General features: G+C 44.8%; 1 protein-coding gene across 1 annotated transcript in view; it reads left to right on the top strand.

Annotated features, from left to right (window-relative positions):
- Ttc29 (tetratricopeptide repeat domain 29) overlaps positions 1-27,527 on the top strand; it is a 173,862-nt gene that overhangs the window by 45,739 nt on the left and 100,596 nt on the right. Inside the window, exons 5-6 of the mRNA XM_052167098.1 lie at positions 16,354-16,566; positions 21,922-22,007. Coding sequence (XP_052023058.1) covers positions 16,354-16,566; positions 21,922-22,007 — 299 coding nt within the window. The remainder of the gene's footprint in view (positions 1-16,353; positions 16,567-21,921; positions 22,008-27,527) is intronic.

The raw sequence follows: 27,527 nt of genomic DNA, 5'->3' as shown, positions 1-27,527 counted from the left end.
TTTGCCAGGCAGTGGTGGCGCATGCCTTTAATCCCAGCACTTGGGAGGCAGAGGCAGGTGGATTTCTGAGTTTGAGGCCAGCCTGGTCTATAGCCTGAGTTCCAGAACAGACAGTGCTATACAGAGAAACCTTGTCTGGAAAAAACAAAAAACAGAACAAAACAAAAAAAACAACAAAAACAAAAAAACAAACAAACAAAACACCAATAAGAAAAGAAAAACCATCTATTTTGTGTGTTTGTGTGAGGTATGGAGAAGTATGGAGGTTAGAGGCAACTGAGAAGAGTTGTCTCCTCTGTCCTACACGCAGGTCCTGGGGGGTTGACCTCTGGTCATTAGACTTAGCGGCAAGTGCCTTGACTTAGTGAACCATCTTAACCAGCCCTTCTAATTGTTTTACTTTCAAATTCTCATCTGATCTTCAAATCTTCTCAAAGTCAGTCTTTCACTGCTACGTGATGGCCATTCAGTTTACAGGTGGAGTGGATGCTTCTGGTTCCTCAGCCTCATACTCTCCCACTTCAGGAGTGGGAGCGGACTTCTAATGGTCCTGCAGTCTCCACAGCTATCTCTTAAAACCCTTAAAATCCTTCTATGCTTTTTTAGAGCATCTCAGAGTTTTCAACTGGCTAGTTTTACTCTAACTGAAAAATCTCTCTCTCTCTCTCTCTCTCTCTCTCTCTCTCTCTCTCTCTCTCTCTCTCACACACACACACACACACACACACACACAGCACCAGTTCTGATACTAGGAAAGGGCACACACTCCCTGCAAAGCGAGCTCCCCATCCTTCTGTTTCAGTCTGAGCCTTCTCTAGAGGCCGCCCCAGTTGAGATCTTGTAAATCTGAAGGGTTTTAAATCCTCTCAACAGCGCTTACATCTCTATTAATTTTTAATAAAATGAAAGAGAAAATAAAATACCACACTAAAAACTGATATATCCTTTGCATGTCTTTTAGTTATTAAGGCTGTTTTTCTAATAAACTGGCAAATGTTATCCCATGACAAATAAGGAATTACAATGAAATTTCTATCAATTTTGATGTGACATCTTCGGTTATATTAAATGCTTATATTTTTACCTTTTTTTTTAAAAAAGAGCTGAATACCATGATAATCAACGTCACTTCAAATGCTAAAGAATAAAAATAAAATTACATTTATAACAAAATACATACTAAAATAAAAAGCCAAAGTGCTAGGAAGGGATTATTTATATGAGACACTAAGGAGTTTCTGGAAGTCATTTTGTGTTGTTTTAGATGCTATTCAACTGATCACTCTCCACATGGTCCCGTCATTTGGCATATCTAAAATGAGCCCCGCACTTCATACACAGAGTAGATCTCTGACATATCGCTTTTCCCTGAAGTAATATCTTCTGTTACATACAGAAGTCCTTGTCACCGTGTTATATTGGTTTGTTGGGGCTAAGTACTGCTAACTAGGTGGCCCAAATGGCAGAACTGAGTGAACTCATAGCTTTAGAAGCTTAGAGTCCAAAATGAAGGTAACCACAGCATTTGGTTCTTTCAGGATCTCAAGGAAAGGCCTGTGTCAGGCTCTCCCCAGCCTCCCATCACTCTGGGCATTCCTTGGTTTGTAGACTGTGTCCTTGCTCTGTCGTCAACCATCCCCCCTGTATGTGGCTTTCTTTGTGTCCAAATCCCCACCTCCTTTTAAACAGAATTCAGGCTACCACAAAGTCCCATCGGAACTGGACAAAGACCATACCTATCGTTGTAATCATATCCACGGGTTAAGCACTCAGCACAGTGGAGGTGGTCTTGAAAAGCAGGTGTTGGAGACATGTTTACCAGTCTGTGGAGTGTTACTGGGTCCTGGTGGGGCCTTCAGGAAGTGAGCCTAGTAGAGGAAGTTAAGTTGTTTGGGAATGTTGCACCTTTGGCCTCTTCCTATCTCTGCTTCCAGTGCATGAGATAGTTTGCCTCAACAAGTCCCCTGGCCTTGGTGTTCTGTCAAGTCACAGAACCCAAAGCAAAGAAACAAATGAAACAAAAAGCTAAAAGAACGTTTCCTTCTTCTAAGTTGACCTCCTCAGATATTTTGTCACAGTGACAAAAGTCTAACACAGACCCATAACAAATATGACTTTTTGTAAAACGATGGGAATCTCATCAGTGCACGCAGTTGTCCTGTCGCAGTGCAACTGTGGGGAGGCACAGCAGCCTTGACGTTTGTCGCAATGAGCTCTTAAAGATCTACTACAGCTTGCTATGTATGTGTGTGGGTTTGCAGGGCCTCTTGGAGGGCGAAGCGGGCACAAGGATCTGTGGGGCTGGAGTTACAGGCTGTGGTTGGCCATCTGACATGGGTGCTGGGAACTGACCTTGGGTCTCCTGGAAGAGCAGTGAGCGTTCGTGACTGTACAGCCATCTCTCCACCCGTCTTTATGCCTCTTGATTGTCACAGTAACTTGAGAGTGTTATTTTGAGAGTAAGCAGCACCAGAGCTGCTCTGACGCCCTGCCCATCACGATCCCCTTTCCAAGGTCCTGTCTGTGTCTGTCCTCTGCTGAGCCTTCCACCTAAAACCTCCTCTGCGGGATGCAGGGAATCGGAGCAGGCCAGCATCAGACCCACAAACCGCAGCCCCAGTGACCGCATCTGAAGTTTGAAAATGTCTTCAGAGAAACAGAGTAGACGCTGCTGGCAACAGGTGACGAAGGCATCTGCAGGAGCGTGCTCTCCTGCTTGGCCGCCTGCTGCCCTCGCCCTCAGCATCTCCCATGACCTCTCCTGATATTGCATTTCTGTCTTCAAATCTTCCGCTCTGCTTTCAAGCGCTCCAACCGTGTTCTGTGGGTCTGCACAGATGTGCCCATCTGCATGAAGTGATGTAGAGAGATGTTGAAATGTCTCTTTTGGGGCTTGCATCATCCACGCAGAGGCGGAAATCTGCTCCACTCTCTGTTCAAGAAGATCTTATCTTTTCCTGGTAACGTCACATGCATGTAGAACTGGGCGACCTTGCTGTGTGAATGACTTTTTTGCGGCAGGAGGCGCATGGAGCAGTTGTCCCTGCCTCAGGAGCTGGATGGCTCTCCTGTATGTCCTTTTTGTCCCTTGTTGTATTACACAGTTGTTTACAAATGAGCCAACAGGTGAAAGTTGGGCTGAGAGAAGCAGAAATTGTTTATGAAAGCTAATTTTCAGGAGTTGGGATTCTCCAAACTGCTGTTCAAGTGATGCTAATAGCGGGGTCGGGAGGCCTGCTTTCTAGAGAAGAACAATGAGATGACTTCGGTAGGTCATCAGGGGGGGGGGGGAGGAATTACGGCCTTAACTCTTTTAGAGGAATAAATGTTAGCGCCATATCAAGTCTTGCGAGCAATCCAACTGTAAGGCCACCCTGACACACAGGAGTAACTCAGGAGCAGGTCACACCCCTGTGTGGTGTGGTAGTAACTGGTCACAGACTTGAATCCAGAATTCTTTCTATCCCTTTTCCTTTCTCTATGTCACACTCGACATAAATGAACACACACCGCTTATTCCAAACGATTGAAGAATAGAATTTGGGCAAACGGAATAAGGCCGATGTATCTGCAGCACGCAAGCAGAAGAACTGGCAGCACAGACTCTGGCGTGTAGACAGGCCGCGCTTTCCCGCGCTCACAGGGAGGGCAGGCAATACCACTCCCATTATAAACATGCACATACCAGGAAATGAGAGGTTGCTATTTTCTTTTCAAAGGTTTTGTTTGTAGTTTTATCTTATTGCAGTTAATGCTAAATATGATATCTAGTTTCTTAACAGATAAGTTTGTAGAACAGCATTGTGAACTATAGGCACGATGTCCTATAGAGTGGCTATAGAGTTGGTCTCACATGGGTGAGGCTTTGTCCCTGTTGGTTGTTTACCCACTGGGTCCCCAGTTCCCCCAGCCCTGTTCTGCTCTTTGCTTCCTGAAGTTTGGCTGGTTTGATTCCTTATGTACACAGAACTGTGGCTTCTGCTGTGACTGGCACCCTCTCGTGGTATGAGGTCCCCAGGGCTCATCCTCTCTGGAATGCCTTCTCTTTTAAGCTTGAACAACACCACCAGGCAGCTAAAGCTGTCAGAGCCAGGATGGGGGCCTGTGCCTTCAGCTCTCCGGCTCCGTTCCCCACTGTCCTCCACCACCTCCCTGTGCAAATATTCAACGGTGCCCTCAAAAGGCTCTCTCTGGGATTGTTTGTCCTTGATTTATGCTTATAAAAATTATAGTAAGAAAAGGTGTCTGAAAGAGGAGAAGCCCAGGTAAAGCTAAGAATGTAAATGGTTTATCCCACTTTGCAAATCCTCTTTCATTTGCTGGCTGATCAAACAATCTGTCTTCTTGCCTCTGTGTTCAGCTCTAACCCAGCCCAGGAATCCTGTGGTAAATCTGCCCCACTCGTGCCACAGCAGGCGCGAGTCGAGCCCTCTCATTCCTCGTGCCACACTGCGCCTGGACTGTCTAGATGGCACTTTACAAACGTGTTTTGTTTGTTTGTTTTCTTTTGTCTTGTCTTGTTTTGAATGAAATGTAGAGATAGCTCAGTATCGGGAATACTTGTTGCGCTTGCAGAGGACCTGGGTTTGGGTTCCAGCATCCACATGGTGGTTCACAGCCATTAAGTCCATTTCCAAGATGGTGATGCCCTCTTGTGACCCCTGCAGGCACTGCCCTTGTGTGGTGCAGATACATACACGCAGGCAAAACACTTGCACACATAAAACAAGATAAATAAATTAAAAAGTTTAAAAGTGGTTCTTCATAAAAGCTAGCTCTCAAAAATCAGTAGAACACAGAGCCCTTCCAGGAACAGAGAGCAAAGGGAAAAGGCTGGGAAAACCAGTCAGTGAGAAAACAGGGGCTTGGATGGCTTCTCGGTGGGAGCATCGGGGCTTGAATGGCTTCCTACTCCGGAAGACAAGGTTTCCTGTCCTGCCCGGAAACTCGAGTGGAAATTCACTGTGGATGGAGTAATTCAGAAAAGGGAAACTAGTCTGGGTATAAGGATCATAAGGCACTAAAGTATGGGTATGTTGACTGAATAAATGCGGGCGCCACACGGGAGGAGTGAATTAGTCTCAGATGCTGGGGCGGGTGGGGATGTCAGTAAAGACCACGTGTTCGATATTGTGAGAGAGAAAGGTGCATGAACGCTACATGAGAAAGGGTGTCACCCGCGAGAGCGTTTGATGGTTTGACTTCTTAGGAAAAGCTCGAACAATTAACCCAAGAACTAATTAATAGACTGAGTTCACAGGAGAATCAGTGGCTTAAACAGTAATTTGAGTAATTGTGAAGAGCCATTCGGCATTTATTTATGTAAAAAAAAAATAATAAGAAAGAAAAAGAAAAAACAATCATGATTCTTTGAAACACTACTTGCGTGTAATGATGGTGGTGCTGTATAAAAATAATTGCTAAACCCACTTAAAAGTTATTTTTACAAATGGCGCCCAAGAAGACTTGGGCCCTAGCTTCAACAGAACAAAATGATTTTGGAATGTAATATACCACTATTCAGGCAGGGGAGGGTGGCTCTAAAACTGCAGGAGTGTCTGAGGCCCCTGCCTGAGGTGGCTGTGACTCGGCCTGACTCCCAACAGCAGGAGTGTCTGAGGCCCCTGCCTGAGGTGGCTGTGACTCTGCCTGACTCTTTCATCCCACACTTCATTTCTGCCCACACCTCATTTCTGCCGTAAACCCCAGGAACTAATTGGCGATGTACTGCCTACCATGTTTTATCCAAGAACCACCTGGCTCTGGAAGTCAGGCACTTTCAGTTCTGCTAAGCGTGGACTCAATCATTCAAACTTTTCTAAAGAAACTGAGTGGATTCTACTGCTGCTTCTGTGCAGATTGTAACTGTCCCCTCTCTGGCTGCTCTTGGTTTACGAGCCACCTACTCTGTGTACACACTCGTAAGACCTTCCAGTATTTAATGAAGAGCTTCTTTTTAAGTATTGATAACCAGGAGAAAATTATACCATGTTTGATCTGTGTTAAAGAATCAAAGTCCAGGATCTTTGAATGGAACTTAGAATAAAAATGTAATTGGGTTACATCCCTGAAGTCTGATATATCTTTAAACAAGACTGCAAATGAAACTTTATTAAAGCTTCAAATAAATTATTTCACTGCTCTTTTTTTTTAAATTCATTTTCTTCCCCTTTCTCTTTCATGTCTGTGTTACTGACATTGTGGCTTGTATTTTACCTGCCTTTTTCAGGGGGTTTTAATTATTTACTGTTTAATGAGTAGCACTGAGAGGAAGCTCCGCCTGGTTCAGAGGTACAGCTCTGCAGCAGGGTTTTCTGTTTGCAAGCTTTGCAAGGAAGCTTTGGCTGGCTGCACCACGCCAGTGGCCACCCGCCTGTGCAGTGGATCACTGCTCTGGGCCTGTATTACCTCTGCTGCAGAGAAGCACTGCCCCCAAACTGTGTCTGCCAAGGAGCACAAACGCTTTCCAATTACCGTGTCAACAGCCTTCAATGGGACAAGGGACCCCTTTCTGTATCAAAGAAAGGAACCGAGAGAAGGGAAGAGGAGAGAAGGGAAGGGAGGGAAGTAGAGCAGAGGGAAGGGAAAAGGAGGGGGGAAGGGGGAAAAGGGAAGGGAAAACTAACACTAAATAAATGAAAACGCAGTCACCCAGCCCCAAAGTTCCTGAGCGTCTGGGAAGTGCAGCTGCCAACTTGGGGCTGAGACCATCTCCTCAGCATGAGGGGCAGTTAAACTGAGTCAGGCAGTGGTTGCAGAGCAGACCTCAGCGAGCACCTGAGAAGGAAGGGGCGACTGTAACCTGATGCCAAGAAATCAAGCCTGAGGTGCAGACCTTGCCCAGCAGCTGCAAGGGGACGGTCCCAAGGGCTGTGGTTGAAGCTCTGAGACACACAGATACTAATGCCTCAGGGTCTAAGGAGGACCCCGGAGAGAGGGAGAGACAGGGAGGGGAGAGGGAGAGGGAGGGAGGGGGATGGGGAGAGACAGGGAGGGGGAGAGGGACAGACAGGGAGGGGAAGGGAGAGGGAGGGAAGGGGAGGGGAGAGGGAAGGGGAGGAGGAGGGGAGAGGGAGGGAAGGGAGAGGGGAGACAGAGAGAAGGAAGGGGAGGGTGGAGAAGGGGGAGAGTCAGGGTGGGAGAGGAGAGGGAGGGAGAGAAGAGGGAGAGGGAGGGAAGGGGAGGGAGAGGAAGAGAGGGAGAGAAGGAGGGGAGAGGGAGGGAAGGGAGAGGGGAGACAGAGAGAAGGAAGGGGAGGGAGGAGAAGGGGGAGAGACAGGGTGGGGAGGGGAGAGGGAGGGAGAGAAGGAGGGGGGAGGGAGGGAAGGGGAGGGAGAGGAAGAGAGGGAGAGAAGGAGGGGAGAGGGAGGGAAGGGAGAGGGGAGACAGAGAGAAGGAAGGGGAGGGAGGAGAAGGGGGAGAGACAGGGTGGGAAGGGGAGAGGGAGGGAGAGAAGGAGGGGGAGGGAGGGAAGGGGAGGGAGAGGAAGAGAGGGAGAGAAGGAGGAGAGAGGGAGGGAAGGGAGAGGGGAGACAGAGGGAAGGAAGGGGAGGGAGGAGAAGGGGGAGAGTCAGGGTGGGAAGGGGAGAGGGAGGGAGAGAAGGAGGGGGAGGGAGGGAAGGGGAGGGAGAGGAAGAGAGGGAGAGAAGGAGGGGAGAGGGAGGGAAGGGAGAGAGGAGACAGAGGGAAGGAAGGGGAGGGAGGAGAAGGGGGAGAGACAGGGTGGGGAGGGGAGAGGGAGGGAGAGAAGGAGGGGGGAGGGAAGGGAGGGGAGGGAGAGGAAGAGAGGGAGAGAAGGAGGGGAGAGGGAAGGAAGGGATAGGGGAGACAGAGGGAAGGCAGGGGAGGGAGGAGAAGGGGGAGAGACAGGGTGGGGAGGGGAGAGGGAGGGAGAGAAGGAGGGGGGAGGGAAGGGAGGGGAGGGAGAGGAAGAGAGGGAGAGAAGGAGGGGAGAGGGGGGGAAGGGAGAGGGGAGACAGAGGGAAGGAAGGGGAGGGAGGAGAAGGGGGAGAGACAGGGTGGGGAGGGGAGAGGGAGGGAAGGGAGACGGGAGACAGAGGGAAGGAAGGGGAGGGAGGAGAAGGGGGAGAGACAGGGTGGGGAGGGGAGAGGGAGGGAGAGAAGGAGGGGGAGGGAGGGGGATCCCCCCCCAAGGAGGGAAGCTGGTGAGAATCATTTACTGTCCTGGCTGGCAACTACTAAGTGTTCCACCTCAGTGGCTTGTCACCTCACCTAAGCAGAACATGTTCAGCCAGTGAGCTGGCCCTCCCTTTGTAAGACCCCCAAAGAGCATGTTCATTATCCACCTAAAAGAATGTGTGGAGGAGAAGAGGCGCCTGCCCCTCTTTCCTCACCCACATGTTGGTAATGAGTATGGCAGACAGAGTCGCATCCTTCTCTTCACTCATATAAGCATACTCAAATGAGGCAGAAGGAGGTTCATTTAAAATCATCAGCGATGTGGATGACGCTGGGGAAACTATGAAATACTTCTCGTTAGTGCTAAAGTCAGGACGGGGCCTTGATCTGCACACGTGTGCGCCTAGCGACATTTTTTTGCTTGGGATGTTTGGGTACTTGCACATGTAGAGCAGCGATCGATACAGTGCTAGCCCAGTACGCACAAATTACTGGGTTAAATTAGCTTTTAGTTTAAACTTAGTTTTTTTAAAAACTTAAATATTACAAAGGGGACTTTTAAATAAGGTAAAAACATGAAAGTAAAATAATATGTTATATGAAGAAAATTTGAAATCCCACAAGTTTTATTAATGAGAAGCATTAATTTCATGTGTATAAATTCAATAAAGGTTTTAAACCTTTGTTTTTGAGATGGAGTCTCATATAACTCAGGCTGACCTCAAACTCACTATATAGCTAAGGATGACTTTGAACTCATGATCCTCCTACTTCTACCTCTCAAAGCCTAGGATTCCAGCTGTGCTCCACCACACCAGGGTTTTGAACTCAGCATTTTACATCTCTTTTATTCTTTTAATTTTTGAGATAATCTGATATCTTCAGCTTATATGTGATTAAGAGCAAAGAAACTTTACTACTCGGACTTCTTACAGCTGTGACAAACAGTCCAAAGAGGAAAGGATTTGTCTCCCGTCATGGCTGAAGAAGTTTCTCTACTTTGGGCCTGAGGTGAGAGTGGACCTCATGCTAGAGGAGGAGGAGGAGGGGAGCAGAGGTGCTCACTTCAGAAAGACAAGAAGCAGAGAGACGACAGTGGGGGCCAAGGGCAGGCTGGGACTTTCTGGCGAGCCCCAGGGACCTAGCTCCAAATACTGCTATCATATCCCAACTCCACCAAGGGGCTGATCCTTTGGTTAGTGCAGGTCCCAAAGAATCTCTCCCAAAGCCAACAGCTAATAAGCAAACCTTAGGGGAGAAGAGGAGCACTTCACATTTAACCTGTCACCTAAAACCCCCAAACTCAGACACCAAGCGCTGGCATTTAGCTCGTGCACAGACTACAGCTGGGCTACACAAATATCCAAACAGCAGCTCTTAAGAGCACTTCCTCCAGGGGCTCTGAAGATCAAGGCAGGCTTCACCCTGATCCAGGCCTCATAATAGAGGCCTTTTTGAGTCTCCCGGTCTCACTCTCCAACATCTCCATACACAGACACATACAGACAACACACACCTACAACACACAGAGAGACTCACAGATACTCACAGATATACTCACATACAACACCCAGAAAGACTCATAGACACACAGAGGCATGCACACACACACACATGGACAGAAAGAGACATGCAGACACACATATTATACACACATGCAAATACTTATACATGCAAGCACAAACAGGCATCCACACACAGACACTGACACACACAGCTGCCTTCCTAGAAGCCTCTTCACTGTCTCCTTTAGTGAACATCAGTCTTTACCTAGTGGATAGTGACGTGCCCACAGCCCACCTGAAATCTGTGTTGAAAAGAAACAGCTGTCAAAGTTCCTCCTCTGGTGTATCTCACAGTAGTGCCCTGATTATTAGGGATGTTATTGAGTCATAGGCGTAAACCTTTGTCTTCTAGCACTCCATTTTGCCAGGCTTTACAGAGGCTTGGAGTACACAGCAAATCTCCCCCCAACAGGAGGAGGGCGTGGCTTCCCGCATGTGTAATGCTGTTGTAATGACTATAATTGAATGTAAATACGGAAAGATGATGTAAATTGCTTCTACAGTTAAGCCAAAATGAAAACTAAAGTCTTTTGTTTTTACACCAGAGCAGTAACAGTAACGTTTTTCTCTTTTTGCTACTACTCAATATTGCTTCTAGCACATTCTGTGCGTACATCACACAGAATAGTAATTTATGCCAGAGATGGCCAGTTGTTCCAGATTAAAACACAACATAATATACATAAAGCTTTATTGTTCCTTGGGTTGTTGTTCTAAACTGAACTGGAATATTTCCCTAAAGTCTTCCACAAAAGTGCACAGTTTAGAATTAGATACGCTTCCCATGCACGCCCGCGCTGCCGAGGAGATGGGCCTCATGGACCTGCCAAATTATTTTCAAGCAATTGCTTCTGCAATGTTGTTTTTACTGGCAAATGTACAAGTTGATAGAAAAAGAAATAATTAGTTACTCTCAGACTTGCTGATATACGGAGCTAAAGCAGGCCAGGTCTCTGCAGTCTTAAGGACTGTGACATTTTAAATTACCTGAACAATACCGACACCCATCTTTGGACATAATTAACACCTTGCCTAATTAACGCCATGGCTGGCATGAGTCACATTTTATGAAGTGTTGCTGTATTCGGACGTGCCTTCACCCCACTGTCTTTCAGCATGTGCCGGTTTCCTGAAGTAGAACAACTTCCTTTTCTTTCTCTCTTTTTCCTTCTCCCTTTTTCCTGTTTCCCTCCCCCTTCGAGTAATCAATGCACTGCTGAATGAGTTCATTTTAATGCATTCAATCATGCCTCTAATGTTCGTAGCTTACGGGCGCAGGCATCAGTAATGCAGGAATGTTATATGGCTTTAGTTTGGGCCATTTCATAAAATATTCATGGAATCAAAAATGTGCATCAAAATAGCGGCTGGGAGAATTACATTTATGTTGCCGCCTTTATGGAGGCTTCACACTTAAACCCATTTGTGTTAATATCTAGTCAATCTTCCTACTTTAAAAAAAAAACTAAAACGGAGAGATCATATACATTTCCCTTTGCTTAATATTTGTTCTAGACATCTGCTGTGAGACAACAAATATCTATAAACTTTCAGAGATGGCATGCAGAAAGGGAGAAGCTACAATTTGGGTAATATCCAAATATATAAAATTGTATTTTCTTCACAGTGTGTTCGCCTTAACATCCCACTAAGCATTGTGCAGTTAGCAACAGCATTGTCTGGCTTTTGTTGGTGTTTTTAAATAAGTGCATGGGTTTCTTGTTCGTGTGGGTCTTGGATACAAGGAAACACCCTTAGAGTATGTTTATTTTAGGAGCACACTTTGCTTGGGGTGAAAAACTGTAAAAGCACACAGAAGTCTTTATTGCTTATTCAGATGTCATAGAATTGTCAAAAGCAAACTAAATAAAACCGAGGCTGGACCACCTCTGTCTATACCTGCTTAAGCCTGTCCCGGTAATCTGTTCACAAGGCTCACCTTGGATGTGTTTTACAATGGTATTTCATGGTTTTGAAAGAAGCTGGCCACTGGACGTGCCTATGAAGGACCACCTTTTGTCCCCCCCAGGGGGACATTGGGGTCCTGATTTCTTCCCTGACTCACACGAAGGAGCATGGTGCGTTTCCGCCTGGCTGTGGAGCCACACACCCTGGGTCTCAGCCGTGCTTGGCACATGACTCTCCAACTGCTACAGGATATTACAGTGCTGAGGGCTTGCCAACAATCCTGCTGCCACGTGATCAAAATCTCCTCCCCCTCAGAGACGGTTAATGGATATGAGGCTTCTACTAAGTTTTATTTTTGTGGTATCTGGTTCAATCATTTCTCCTCCCTCTCTTACCCTCTCTTTCCCTCAGTGGAAAATAATGTCCACACTTCAGAATTCAGACACAGGTTAAAACAAACAAACAAACAAAAAAACAAACAAAAACCAAACCAAAACAAAAACCCTACTCACCCTTGTTCTTGTAAAAGACTGTCAGTGGGATCTAAAAAAAGATCTCTGTAGGTCCTAATGTGTTAAACTTTATTTATAAACAAAGGGTAGGTTATATATGAACAGTTCAAGGAAGTTATAAAGAATGTTATCAGCCAGATTTGAAAAATCTCTCTGTAATGGTTTCAATGAGCTATTCCCACAGTGCTTGGCATTTGAACGCTTGATTCCCCCGGGTAAGGTGCTGTTGGGAAGTTTTGGTGGTGAAGGGTTGTTGGAGAAAGTTTGTCACTGGAAGATGAGTGCTAGCTCCCTGCTTCATGCTCGAGTCAAACGATATGAACTCTCGGCTGCTGCTCCAACCATCATGCCCACCACTGGCTTCCTTTATAAACGCCTCCCTCTCAGAGCTCGGCAGAGTGGTCTGTCTCGGCCACAAACCATAACTGACGCCGGTATTTACTATACTTAGCTTTGTCGAAGTGATTGTTATTTACGACCTCTCCCAATACTTTAGTAATGTGAAAGTTTTCAGATAAAAGCAATATGCATTGTATGTCAGTCCATACCTGTTCAACTAGCAACAGACACTCCATAAAGCAAAATGACTACTAAGGATCTTGCCGCTGTTGGACAGAGATTGGACAGAAATCATAACATTGTTGATACTCATTCAAGTGAGTAACTGCATCGAAATTACTATACCCTTTTCATAGCAGAGGCATGTCTTTTAATATTTTCAGTCAAATGTTATGCTGTATTATAATGTATGCTGTCAAGTTCTGACCAGCCTTTAGACAGTCATTTGAATCAAATTGTGACATAAATGAAACCTTACATTGGAGAAGGACTAGAAGACTCTACTTCTGTAGAAGCCCTTGTGAACAGAAACTTAGGCATCAACCTCATCCATGCCAAAGTAGCAAAAGGTGGGGCTGAGCCACGTACGGCAGAGGCCACTACTTATGAGACATGCAAGGGACTCCAGGTGTCCTCGAGGTGTTCCCATGAGGCTGAGGAGAAAACCGGGCTTTGAGGGAACTCATTCTACTTCAGGGTATTCAGGAAGCCCCAGAAGTTCATGGTAGGTTGGTACATCCTTATTTTGTTAATGGTTTTCAGGAGCAGCCTGAGCTGAGTGGCAGTATTTTAGGCCTCGAAGAGAGTACGCATTAACTCTAGCATTGCGTTTAACATAAGAGATGCATGCCTGTGACTGTACGTGAGGCGATATAAGTTCCCGCCCTAATCTGTGCTGCCATATTTGATGTGGTAGAACCAGCTATAAGGCGCTTTAAGGACCAGGAGTTCAACCTCCAGTCATAACACATTTAAATGTGGCTTACAGGGCGCAGCCCTTTAATCTTTGCAAGCCTCCATTTCCCCATTCGTGAGAAAATGGAAAGTATCTCTACTTCAGCAGTCTGGGGAGACATTTAAAAGACAATGTGTGGGGAAGAAAACCCTGGTTTTGACCGGTGTCTTGCTCACTGAGGGAAGGAGGCTCCTGTTTCTCACCCAGCATCTTAGGCCCCTTTCTTATGGAGGTCTCAGACACTGAGACATGGAATCCCAGACAGTCTTGAACTCGGCAATATCAGTGTACTAACCCCCAAAAGCTCAGAAAACCCCCCAATTCATACAAAAAGACCATTTCTTATTACGCCAAGGTGGCCCTTCAGAGCAACGAGGCTTTATTCTTCCTCACACATGGGGTTTGTCCAGAAAACCTAACAACCCCCAAGACTCACAGTGAAGGGGCGGCGGGGCGTGTGGCTCACAGGGAGGACAGAGGCTTTGATCTTTCCCACCACCCCTCCCCCACCGTCCGGTTCACCTCCACCTCTCTCTGCCTCCAACCTCCATGCTCAGATTGGGTTAAGGATGTCACCTCTCACTTATTTAAACCGTTATTCCTCAATTACATCTCATTTAAATGAACTGTGTAATCTAAAGAGCCATCTCTTTTACAGTTCTTCACACACTCACACACACACACACACACACACACACACACACACCCTGATGGAATTCCCTGGGTTTTCACAGTTTCCCGTATGCACTATTCTGTAATCACGTGTTCCAAAAGAAAAAAAACATGTCTGTCTCTCTACTTTATGAATAGATGGGTACAGGAGAAGGAAAAGGAGCTTTTGTGTACAACTCTCCAGAGGTATGAAGCTACACTTTGTGAGCAGAAAGAAAGTTGACAGAGAAAACATAACACACATATATGCCAGTGCTCCTCTGGAATTCCAATCCCCACCCCAAAATGAGGGCCATGGGTATTTCAGGAAGGTGTTTCTGGCGAGAGAGGTACTCCAAGAGATAGATGAAAAACTGTCAGCCTTCTCAGGAGGTAGGAAAAGGATCCGCTGAGAGGGCAGAAGATTGGGCGCTGTTTTTAAATGACTTCTGCTGTGTGCTTCCTATTACAAAATGAACATCATAGTAACAATTCTACAAAATGCCAAAAAATAGAAAGGAAAAAAACAAGAAAAAAGAAAATGAAAACCCAAACCACCCACCACGCATCCCCCTCCCTCCCAGACAGACTGCTTTACTTACAGTTGTGTACTTACAGATTTTTCATTTGCTGTAAACTCCGATGAACTGAAACTTTCTTTGGTGATATCAGTCTATGGATGTGCTCTCTCCTCTCTTCCAAATCTGTCTGATAAGTTCCTAAGCAGTCCGCAGGACCCCTTGCCTTGGGTCTGCGTCTTACGCCCTCCCTACCCCAGCACAGATGGTAAGGACTCACACTGCCCAGGATTTTACTGCATTTTTCTACCACCTATCTGCTGTGGGTTCTCCACATCCCTTACCTTTCTTTGGAAATGTTATTCTTATTTTGACTTTTTTTTTTCTGAGACCCTGTCTTACCTAAGACAGTGCTACTTATACTCCTGATCCTCCCATGCCAGCTAGCCAAGTGTGTGCCAGCCTCAGTTGGTCTGTGTAGTCAGTAACGGTCGTCTCAAGAACAGAGTCAGCGTAACGAGTGGGGACAGATTACACAGTCAGGGCAGTGCTCTTCCTGCCCACACTATCCAATGAAACAATTTGTGGGAATGTATTGATCCTAGTATGAAGTGCAAAGGTTAATTCAAACAGCTGTGGTAATACTGTTGGAAGGACTAATTCTTATATTTTGCAGGATATATTGGATTAAAGTATAAATGTAATGACTGTTGCAATTAGCCGTTAGTTATTGTAGTTACTATGCCAACTTATAACACCCCTGTTTATTCTACACTAACTCCGTAATACACCGAACATGCAGTAATTAATTTGTGAAATCTTTACAGTATATGCTTAGTTCACAGAATAGTAGAGGAAGGCGTAGAAGGGGCTGTAATTAGCCTAAACAAACAAGTAACAGGCCTTCTGCCTGAAACCCTCACTCCCTTTTAATTGCTACCGTTGAAACGCTTAGCTGTGAAATTGTCTAGGACAAGGGGGTGCCACTCTAAAGCTGTCAAAGACTGCCTACTGTACAGGATAGCAGGAGGGTTTCCGAAGATGATTTACATATAAGATACAGTCCACAGCATGGAACTTCAGACTGTTCTCCCTGAAGTACATTGTCCAATCAGGTTCTTGTCACCGAGGACTATGTAGGTGGCTCCTTCAGACTCTGAGAAGCAGTTTTAAACCCTCTCTGCCAGGGCATTCTTTTTCTTGTGTTATTTAAATGTTCCCTAAGAGTGAGGCAGTTGCCATCTCAGGAAAGCAGTGAGGAAAATAGAAGCAGGTACGGGCTCTGGAAAGCCTCTGCTTGGACTTCCCCCTGGACTTCCTCCTAAGCGCGCTCCACCGAGCTGAGCCTCCAGCCTCTCTCTCTCTCTCTTCTGTAAAATGGAACCATGTGAGTCCCACTCCACAAGACTGTTCGGTAGTTCAGGGGGCAGTGCACGGTGTTCTGGAGACACTGGCCAATGTCATGAAGCTAGCCACTGTTCGTGGGCCTTCACCCTGTCTCTAACCCGCACAGTGGCAGTCATTTCAATTGCTGAGGTCATCACTCTTGAAGGTGTCTGATGAGAATCTGAGGCCCCTTTCAAGGTGGTGCCCTGCCCTGCTCTGCTTCCGTCCCCGCCCTTTAAGAGCAATGCCAAAGGCAATGCAGACACACGCATCCCACCGAGTAGAGCCCTCCGCATTGGGAGGCACTCGGACGCCACACACATTTTTAAAAGCAAGTTTGGCCGGCACTTTTATATTTACGAATGGCTTTTATTCTTCAGGGGAGCTTCTGAAAGCTGCCGAGCATTATGAGGCGTTCCATGAGCTGACCCAGGGCCGGCTATGGAAGGATGACACGGGCCAGTTCCTCAACTTGGTGGCCTGCGAAAGTCTCGTGAGGACCTACAGACTGCTCTCAGACAGAATGCTGGAAAACAAAGACTACAAACAGGCCATCAAAATCCTAATAAAAGCTTCTGAAATAGCCAGAGAAGGTAAGTGGAAAAGCCTTCTCTCACATGTTTCCCTCAGTGGACAGACACTGCCTCTCCCAGGAGAGGAGTAAAAATTGTCAAGTCTTAGGCAATTATTTCATATGAAATGCAAAAACAAAAGCCATCAACATGCTTTCAGAGTCTGCTGTAAGGCAGAGGGGAGCCTCGGTGCTGACAATGAGAAATCCATTAGTTTCTTGAAAGCTTTATTTCCAAAATTACAATCCACTGGGGGTACTGTGGTAAACAGGGAAACCATAAAGAGGAGATAAGCTCTCTCTCTCTCTCTCTCTCTCTCTCTCTCTCTCTCTCTCTCTCTCTCTCTCTCATGTGTGTGTGTGTGTGTGTGTGTGTGTGTGTGTGTGGTGTATTTTCTGCAATCTGAGAAACCCTTTATTGTTTATAAATTCCCTATTGTCGGATACTTGGGAAGTTGTTACCGGTGCCCAGTTAGGAGTGACCAGGAAATTGCTCTGCAGTATGCTTTCTTTCGGCCTTTGCCTCTCAAAGCTCAGCCTTTGGTCCTGCATTATCGGCAGCACCAGGAGAGGCGGCATGCTATGGAAGTCACAGTCTGCCCCACCCCAGACTGGCAGCACCAGTATCTGCAGGCTGGCGGGATGCCCACGTGACTCTCATTCACACTCTAAACAGTAAAACAAACAAAACAAAACAAAACAAAACAAAACAAAAAACATGCTTTGGGGAAAGCGGCTCATATCTTTAATATCTTACAGCATCTTTCTCTGTATAAAACATAACGAAAATGGATCATAAACTTATAAACTTTTAATTTATAACATTCAAAGAAAAATACCCCTTGCATTACCACATTGCCATACAGTAATTTTCTAATAGAGTTTTCCCATGACAGGGGAACGAAAGTTGCAGGGTTCACTCATGGACAAACTTAATGATTTCATTTGTTAAATAGCTGATGGCTTGTTTGGGGTGAATAGGACTGGCCTTGGGTGGGATTTTAATTTAGTTTAGAGGGAAATTGCGCATTTGAACTCTTTTTATTCTGTCATTCAAACAAAATATCTTTAGTTGAAATGTCTAGAGGAAATTTCCATCACCAAAAGATAAATTTTATCAAATGAACCGTTTCTGCATAAACAGTGACCCATGTCTTCTCTAGGGCAGTAAATGTGAGCACAGATCTGTAGCACAAGCACCAGCGTCATCAGAAAATTTGGACCACGCAGAAGGTTTAGACTGGAATCTCAGCAAACAGCACGTAGAGTAGAAGACAGAGTCCTTAGGTTTGCTCTTTCTGTGTGGTTGAGAAAGGAATGGAAGTCAGGAAAGACGTGCCTCCCGTGCTGGCTTTAGACAGCATTTAAGAGACACGCACATCCACTGAGGCCCAGATCCTTCCCCGGGGTGTAAGGTGCAAATTGAGCACCTTCCGAATAGCGGCTGTGGAATATAGCGCTTGGAGACATGTAAGACCTGTTGCTGTCTGTTTCCTTGTTAACTCCTAACTAAACATTGATCACAATTTCCCAACTACCTGACTATAGGGAATTCATAAATAATAAAGGGTTTCTCAGATTCCTAACAATATACAACACACACACACACACAACTTGAAGCATGAATCATGGCTTTTGTCTTTCCTATGTCCACCAAGTAACCCTTCACTGTGTGGTTTTCACAAGCCTTCTTCACACACCCATCATCTGGTGGACATCTGAGCTGTTCCGTTACCCTAGTGGACTGTTTGTGCATTTTGAGTCCTCTTTGGTGCATACCCAGGAGAGTTGACAAGTCACGTGATCACTCCATGTTTACTTTCTGAGGATCCCTAGCTTGCAGAGTGCTCAGCTTGCAGCCACTCCGCCACCTCTGCACATTTCAATTGTGTTCTTTGTCTATCATTGGGTCATTAATATCCCTTATATATTTGTAACATGAACCTTACATCAGATATCTGGTTTGAAAAGACTCTCCCATGCAATGTGGTTACTTCCACCTCCTGGAGGTAGTCAACCAAGCACAAGTTTTTAATTTTGATGAATCCAACATATATATATATTTGTGTGTGTGTGTGTGTGATATTTCAGTATCAAAGCTAATTTGACTAATCCAAGACCCCAGTAATTTACTGCAGTTGATCTAACAACTTTAGTAGTTTATTCATATTTCGTTCCATGGTCTATTTCTGTGTCATGAAGAGGATCTAACTTTATATTTTGCAACTTTCAGCACACATACTTGCACATGCATTCCTACACACACATGCCTACACATATATTCCTACACACACATGCCTGCACACACAAGACTGCACATACATGCCTGCACACACATGCCTACACACACGCCTACACACACATGCCTGCACACATATACCTGCATACACAAGACTGCACATACATGTCTGCACACATATGCCTACACACACATGCCTGCACACATGTCTGCACACACATGCCTGCACACACATGTCTGCACACATATGCCTACACACATATGCCTGCACACATGTCTGCACACACATACCTGTACACACAAATAGACCATAGACACACCTTTTTCTTCCCCCTTTCTGATCTGGTGGCTTCGCTGTATGAGTTTCTCTGGCTAAAATATGGAAGTGGTGGTGGGCTCTTGCTCCTTTTCTGCTCTTGGTATCAACACAGCCTCTCACACTAAACATGATATTGGCGTGAGGGCCTTTTAGATGCCCACTCACACATTAGGGGGGTTTCCTCTTACTCCAAGTGTCCTGAGAGTTTTAGGATGAGAAGGGATTGGATTTTGCTAAGAGATTTTTTTGGCATCATTGAGATGATCCTGCACTTTTGTCCTTTGTTTTATTAATGTGACAGTACTGATTTGTTTATGTTAAAACAACCTTGGGCTCCTAGGATAAATTCCTCTTGATCATGATTTACCATTCTTTTTCTGTCACTAGGTTTGCTTTGCTAGATTTTTGTGTTTGTAATTTCCCCCCTATATCAATACGGGTTGTTACGGCTTCTTGATTTGATCTTTAGTGATGTCTTTGTCTCAGAGTAAGACTGACCTCACAGAATGCTTTGAGAAATGTTTTCTGTGTGCTTCTTTTAAGAAGTTCTAGATGATTGGTGCTAATTCTTCCTAACATATTTGGTATCCATTTTTCAATGAAGGCAGCTGGGACTGAACTTTTCTTAGTAAGATGTTTGCAGTCATAATCGTATTCAGTTGCTTTGTTTATTGTATCAGAGATTCCTCTTCCGCCTCCTCTGTCCTCCTCCTCCTTCTCCTTCTTCTCCTCCTCTTCCTCCTTCTCCCTCCTCCTTCAGTTAATGCCAATGTTTGTATCCTCCTGGGATATTTTAATTTTAAGTTTAGTTGATAGTTTAAACATATTCACAGAATTCTCTTACAGTCAAGGTCTGTCTGTAGTCATTTCCACTTTCATCCCTGATTCCATTTGAGTGTTTTTTCTTTTCACGCTGTGGTCGGTGTAGCTAATGTTTTGTTAACTTTATGATTGGTAGTTTGATTGGTTGATTTCCTCTGCTGCCTTTCTTTCCTCTGTTTCCTTTCCACTCAGTCCTCTCTTTTCATTGTTTCTGTCAATCTTCTTTGGCTAGTGAGGAAAACATCTTTCTTACGTTTAGGTATAGATGTATATGGCTACCGTGCTGGCTAGGTTCAGATACTGTTGGTAACATGGGATGTCTGGGAAGAGAGAACATCAACTGAGAAAATCACATTTGCCTGGAGACAACTCTGTGGGGCAGTTTCTTCATTGATGATTGACGCTGGAGGGCCCAGTTCACGACAGACAGGTTGTCCTGGATGGTGTAAGAAAGAAAACTGATAAGGTCATGGGAATAAGCCAGTGAGCAGCACTCCTCCATGGTCTCTGCATCAGCTCCTGCCTCCAGCTCCTGCCTTGACTTGCTGCCTTGAGTTCCTCTGACTTCCCTCCATGATGTAAAGTACAAACTGAAACAAATCCCTCCCACGTTTTTGTCATAGTGTTTTATCACAGCAATTGGCACCTATAGCATTCCTAAGTAAGCTGTGTGTGTTTGTGTTACTTTATCTGTCACTTTATTATTTTAACTATTTATCTCCTTCTGCCGGTTGCATTTTTCAGTTTTGTTCCTCTCACCAAGTTCTGTACTTTGTACTTACCTTGTGGTTTCTTTCCTTTTGCCCCGTGGTCGTTACTCAGAAGTGTGCTTAATTTCCACGTAGCAGTGAGGTCCCCGCTTGTTTTTGCCCCACACCTCTAACTCCACGTGATTGTGGATACTGTCTTCTCAGTGACGTCTTCCTAACAAACGCATTAGCAACCGAAGCCTGCTTTGCCCTCCTGTCCTCGCTGGCCCATGATCCCTTTCCCTCGCGGTGTCCACCAGAACACTCCTCACCGTGTCTCATCCAACAGGCCCACTTCCTGTCTCCATCCCATTGGCCCGTTCATCACTCCATTCTAACCGTACCAACATTTTGGTATAACGTCCATTTTTGTCGTTACTGATGTTTTCCTACTGCTCAGCTGTTTTCACTCTGTCACAGCTCAGTCCAGTGAACAAGCGGGAGACGTTGCCATGTCTGAGGGCCAGCTGAAGCTCACCCGCTCATTCACATATTTATGCAGTGTGCCAGGGGTGGCTCCCACAGGAGCACCCCACTGCTGAGCTAGGCAGCAGTCTACACGGTCTTAGATCCTTGTGTCCCCTGCGTGTTCGAGCTGCTTCACAGTGTAGCATCATGGGTAGATATACCTGTCCCGCCTCCTCTTTGGTGAGTGCCCGCCCCTGCATAATTAGGTACTACAGACCATACTATAGCACACTGTATTAATTAATAGCATTACAGTATGATTGTTTGTTTGTGTGTGTGTATTCTCCGACCTAGCAGTCTTCATTTGTTAACCATGTGTCCTGTCAGCAACATGGGTGCCGCAAGCGTGTGCGTCCAGTTAAGCTGTTACCTGTTCCTCATTGTTTCATGGAAGCTGTCCATGCTAGACAACTGTGGGTCTACACGTGCCTGACTGATGTAAACATTCTAGGACTTGTGCAACATATATATACTGTGCTATGTGTATAGAGGAAACTCCCTAAAATTATATTGCTAAAGTATCTTAACCTATCATTTGAGATAAGTATAAATTTTAAAGTCTCGTGCACTCATTTGCAAATGCACAGAAAGACACATATAGACACACACACACAGAGAGAGAGAGAGAGAGGAAGAGAGAGATAAAGAGAGCTTGTCTTGTAATGGTTAAAGGATCGTTTTTATTTGTGTGTGTTTTTAAAAGAGTGACTGGCTATTTTGTCTTATTTGATGAGTCCATCCCCAAAATGCCATGGTGATCTCTCTACATCCTCACTTCAGGCAATGACAGAAGCATGGAAGGAGAGGCTTCTTACTACCTGGGCCTGGCCCACTTGGCTTCTGGAGAATATGAAACCGCACTAACAGTAAGTCGGAGCAAACTTTTAATCCTTGCTACTTCATTTTAAAATAGCTGATGCTATCATAAGATCAGGAGAGATAGCTTGCACCTGCCCTCAGTGTGTCTATTAGTGGAGATCAAAACTGAATAGCAATATTCTAAAAGCTTGAAAAAACAAGTTCCATTGACTCCTGAAGCTGAGATGCTGTCAATTGCTATGAAAGGCTTTACGATACATGGGCGTTACACACATGGAGTGCTATGACTCTCCACTGCCATTCACCCAGAACAAGGGAAAACAGTTTTAAATGAAAGAGGAATACACACTGAGAGTGGTGATTTTATAATGTGATTTGAGACCATTCTCTTTGAGAGGAGGCATCTGTTAAATTCCAGTGTGAGTTGCATTGACTTGGAGAGGGCACATGCAGCAGGAACAGTGAACGGCTGATAGTCCCCATCTTTGACACATGTACTCCATGACAAAATTGTGCTTATACAGTGTGTAATTAGGTCCGCTCTACTTGTCTACACAAGTAAAAACAACAAGAGCTGTGCTTTCACCAGGAGTGAACTCAGTTTTCTTCCCTTACGCCATCTGTAATGGCTATAAAATGTAGCACCCTAACCACTAACGTCTCACACACTCACCTTACTGGTGTATAGTGTAGGTTTAGTGCTTAGCTTTGAGATCTCCTTGCTTCTCTAGATGTTTATGCTAAGTAGGATTCAAGTATTTTGGTCACATGTTATTTTCTAGCTCCCTTGAAACTGGTCATCATAGAAAACGTAGATTTTCCTAGATAGCTTTTCCGTTTAAATTTTTTGGTCAATGATATGTGTTCAGCAAAGCTGTGTTCTGCTGCTCAGAGAGCATTCAGACCCCCAAGATGCATACTTTCCTGCAGGAGCTAACTTAATGAAAGTGACCAACTGAGAAACATGACCATAATTCAGAGTAGTGTAGAGTAGCTTGTGAGGAAAGGAAAGAGGGGGTGGGTTCCAACATTGAAAATATGGGAGGTTACACGGGAGTACAGTGGAACAGTGGGTTTCTATAAGCAGAAAACACACAAAGATGAGGATCGAATGGTGCACATGAATGCATACACGCATATACAAACACACAAATGCACATGTGTGTGCACACATACATGAATATAGTTTTGGAAGCAATGAATTGTCTGAGGAAAGACAAAATGTATTAAGAGAAGATGATAAAAAATTGTAAAGCAGGGTGGTGTATGCCAGCCTCAGGAAACTGAAATAGGATTGTTCCAGGAAGAGGCCAGCCTGAGTTACATAGCAAGATTGTAGAAGGAGGAGGAGAAGGAGAAGGAGGAGGAGAGGGGAGGAAGAGGAGGAGGAGGAAGAGGAGGCAGGGGAGGAGGAGGAGGGGAGGAGGAGGAGGAGGAGGAGGAGGAGGAGGAGGAGGAGGAGGAGGAGAAGGAGAAGGAGAAGGAGAAGGAGAAGGAGAAGGAGAAGGAGAAGGAGAAGGAGAAGGAGAAGGAGAAGGAGAAGGAGAAGGAGAAGGAGAAGGAGAAGGAGAAGAAGAAGAAGAAGAAGAAGAAGAAGAAGAAGAAGAAGAAGAAGAAGAAGAAGCAGCAGCTAGCTCATAGCTTTTTCTTTCTCTCACTTTCTATTCCTATCCCCCTTTGCTGTATCTATAGCAAGGTAACTTCAAAAAACACAGTAGTATTTACAACAGGGAATCTCCCTTCCATCCCCACACTTGCCTCCACAATTCTTTTTCTCAAAGACAAATATAGTTACAAATATATGCCTTTTCTTTGTAAAACACCCCCATATATGCTCCACATATAAATGTGTATAAATATGTGTTCTTTAGTTATGCATGAAACACTCGCAGTTTACACAGCTCTGGACCCTGCGTGAACTTCTTCACAGCAGTTCGGGCGTGTCTCACTTTTAGTCTTCATTTCTACAGGTTCCCTGAGGTGTGAATAACAGATAAACACCTAATATGCAAAACAGGCTATGTGGTATTTTGAAATGCATGTAGCCTGGAAAGTGATTGTCACAACCAAACTCATTAGACTATCTATCCTATAACTCACCTTATTTTTCTGAGGATACGCAAGATCTACTCTCTTAGAAAATATCAAGTGTAATTATAGATGTTTTATTTTAAAAGGGTTGCATGAGCATATATGATTGGACCATGGAGGATTTAGCCTCCTATAGGAGGACATTAAGGTTATTTCAAAAAAGTTTTATTATAAATTACATGTGTTATTGCTTGAATATGAAATGATCCCTTTAAAGCCTCCTATGTTTTGGTCCTTGGGACAATGTTCAGAGATGGGGCTTTAGGGCGAGATGGGATAGTGGATATTCTTCCATCACTAATAGACTATATCTAGCTAAGAGTTGGTGATCCAAAGTCATACTTGGGAGGTAGTAGAAACTTTATAGACAAGAACTTTGAAGAAATAGATTGAACCAGTCATGGTGACTCATTGTGCTGCACAGTTTTATATCAACTTGACACAAGCAAAAGTAGTCTGAGAGGAAGAAACTTCAATTGAGAAAATGCCTCCATGAAATCAGGCTATAGACAAGTCTGTGGGGTATTTCCTTAATTAGTGATCAGTGTAGGAGGGCCCAGTCCATTGTGGGTGGTGCCATCGTGGGCTGGTGGTCCTGGGTCCTGTAAGAAAGCAGGCTAAGCGAGCCAAAGGGAGCAAACCAGCAAGCAACAGGCCATGGCCTCTGCCTCAGCTCCTGCCTCTTGCCTGAGTTCCTGTCCTGACTTCCTTCAGTGATGGATTGTGGGAGTGTAAGCCAAATCCTTCTTCCCTAACTAGCTTCTTGGTCATCTTGTTTCAGAGCAACAATAGTAATACTAACAAAGACACTCACCTTTGTAATGCTAATACTTGAAATTCAAAGACTGGAAGGTTACCAGGTGTTCCAGGCCAGCCTGGGCTGCAGAGTAAGACCTTGTTCCAAAACAACAACACAGGAAAAACAAAGAGGAAACCTTAACAAATGTAAAAAAAATAATATAAAAAATTAATAATAGGGACCGATGAGATAGCCCAGCTGGCAAAGGCACTTGCTGCCAAGCCCAAAGACACACATTGGATCCTAGAACCCATGCGGTACGAAATAATTGCCTAATAACAAGGTTGACCTTTGAATTTCACCTGTGTGCTGTGGCACGTACACACATACACACATATAAATAAATAAATAAATAAATAAATAAATAAATAAATAAATAAATAAATAATAAATAAATCCCGAGAAGTAGGTGTCTCCAGATGTGGAAGTGTGTTTTGGGGGTCCATCTCCTGCTCTGCCTTGTTCTGAGCTCCATCATTGTCTCTCTCTGCCTCCTGCCCATCAGGAGGTGAGGTGAGTCTCTGCTCACCACCACCCTCTACTGTGACGCTCTGCCTCTCTGTGCACAATCTCAGGATCAATGGAGGCAAGCACTACAGACTGAGATCCCTGAAACCATAAGCCAGAACCTTTCTTCCCCCCTTTTGTCAGGCATTTTGTCACAGCTCTGAAAAAAAAAGATAATTAATACAGTGTGCAGTAAACAGCCTTATAAGATGTGACTAATTTAACTGTAGAACTACTGCTTTAAGTGGGAACTCTGGTGCATCCTGTGTTGTCAGTGATATAAGAAAGTCCAGTAAAGAATGGATCACAAAAATTATATTCGACATCCAAATGGAGGATTCTTGAAACTATTTTTAGAAAAGTGGGTTTTTTTTCTAGAAGTAAATATGAATCTCATGTTCACAGCTTATTATCTGGGTGACCTTGGGCAAGTCCCTGGAGCTCGCTCCATCTCAATTACTTCATGTACCCTCTGGGAGTAATAAGTAGGCTTACTCTATCAAGCATAATAGGTTAAATGGTGCCAGCCCCCAGCCATTCCCTAATCCCTGCAACCAGTGAATTCAAACATAATCAGCTTAAGGTCCTTGAGATAAGATGACTGTCCTGGATTGACTGGGGTGTGGCTCTAATTCCAAAGTCCTCCATCTTATAAGAAAAGGGCAGAATGGGATGAAACTAAAGACATCACAGAGGCAAAAGGACCACTCGAAGGGCAGGAGTTGGAAATTAGGGAGCATCTGACCCCACTGATGGCATCAGGAGGAGGTGCTGACCTGCCTCTTCCTCCTCTGATGGTATTTCTTGATCAGGTTTACATTGCTAGCATGTCAGTCCTCACCCTCACGGACATAAACACACGCCAGTCTGATCTAGACACGTCCTCGTTAAGGCTCTCTTCCCAGTCGAGTCTAGGTTGAGTCACGTTGTCAGACAGAACTGACCAGCAAAATCAACACACAGAGTAACAGGTTAAAAGACGGCCTTGCCGTACACGAGCATCAATGAACTTCGCCGCTCTGCTCATTCCTGCTGGTCCCCTCCCTCTGAAACTGTCCCCTGATTCTTTCCTGCCATTCACAGACAGACGCGCAGATGGTTGACAATAGATGACTATGATAGGCAGGAGGTAGGTAGGTGACAGATGATTGACAGCTAGATAGAAACTGTGCAGCGTTTGTCTCTGTCCTCTCTTTGGTCCATTGCAAATTGTACTCTGTCAGTCTCATCAATAACCTCTCAATATTATCTTCATGCTTTAAACCAGTGACAGTGTCTCATCCTATGTTTGGAGGGGAGGAGTGCGGGTGCTCCCTTATCAGCTGCGTAGTCTTGGAACCCCTAAGAGACATCCTACTGTGATCACAGTTGGTATTACTAAAACTATAGGGTTTTATCCAGCCACTTGGGCTTTATCTTCTAAACTGAAATATCTTCAAAATTTTAGTATTTTTTCCCCCTCTGTACTCAGCCTCTCACACATTTCTCCCTCTATTTAATGATTCTGTTGTATCTTTTTCAAAGAAATATTCCTACTCAATAATTCTGCTGATTTTTGCTAATGTTAGAGACTTTTATTTATAAATTATTAGTATATCTAACTAAATAATGTGTTGACAAGAATGACAATAGCAGTTAAGATAAGAACTCCTTGCTGGACGTTGAGATTTAGAGGTGTCCCTACAATGCATTTGTTAGTGATTTAATTCCCAAAGCCATATGCTGTTAGTGTTTGCCGGTGAGAGCTTCAGGAGAAGGTTAGACTCAGATGAAGTGATAGGTCTCCGTGGTGGTCAGAACAGTACTGTAGGGGAGATACCCTAGGTAGTGTGTTTGCTCTGTCTTAGTGTGTGAGGCCCTCCACTGTGTTATAATTAAGACAGAAGTCCCGACCAGATGCAGCTCCAGAGCCTTAAGACAAACAAATCTCCGTCCTTTTTAAAAACAAACAGACAAAAACCTTCTGTGGTGCTCAGATATAACAACAGAGAACGAACTAAATTCCTGGTACTTCTCATTCCTTCCAGAATGGTAGAATAGAGCTGAGCTGAGCTGAGCTTTTATTAAGGCTGACGTATATATTAACGACAGAAGGGTATTTGGTGAAGAGAAGCTGAGGTTGCTTTACTCACTGAGTAAAAGGGCCATGGACCCTGACTGTCAAGAGGAC

This window comes from Apodemus sylvaticus, chromosome 21, assembly GCF_947179515.1.
Source record: "Apodemus sylvaticus chromosome 21, mApoSyl1.1, whole genome shotgun sequence".
Lineage (NCBI taxonomy): Eukaryota > Metazoa > Chordata > Mammalia > Rodentia > Muridae > Apodemus > Apodemus sylvaticus.
This window is presented reverse-complemented; position numbering and strand designations above follow the sequence as displayed.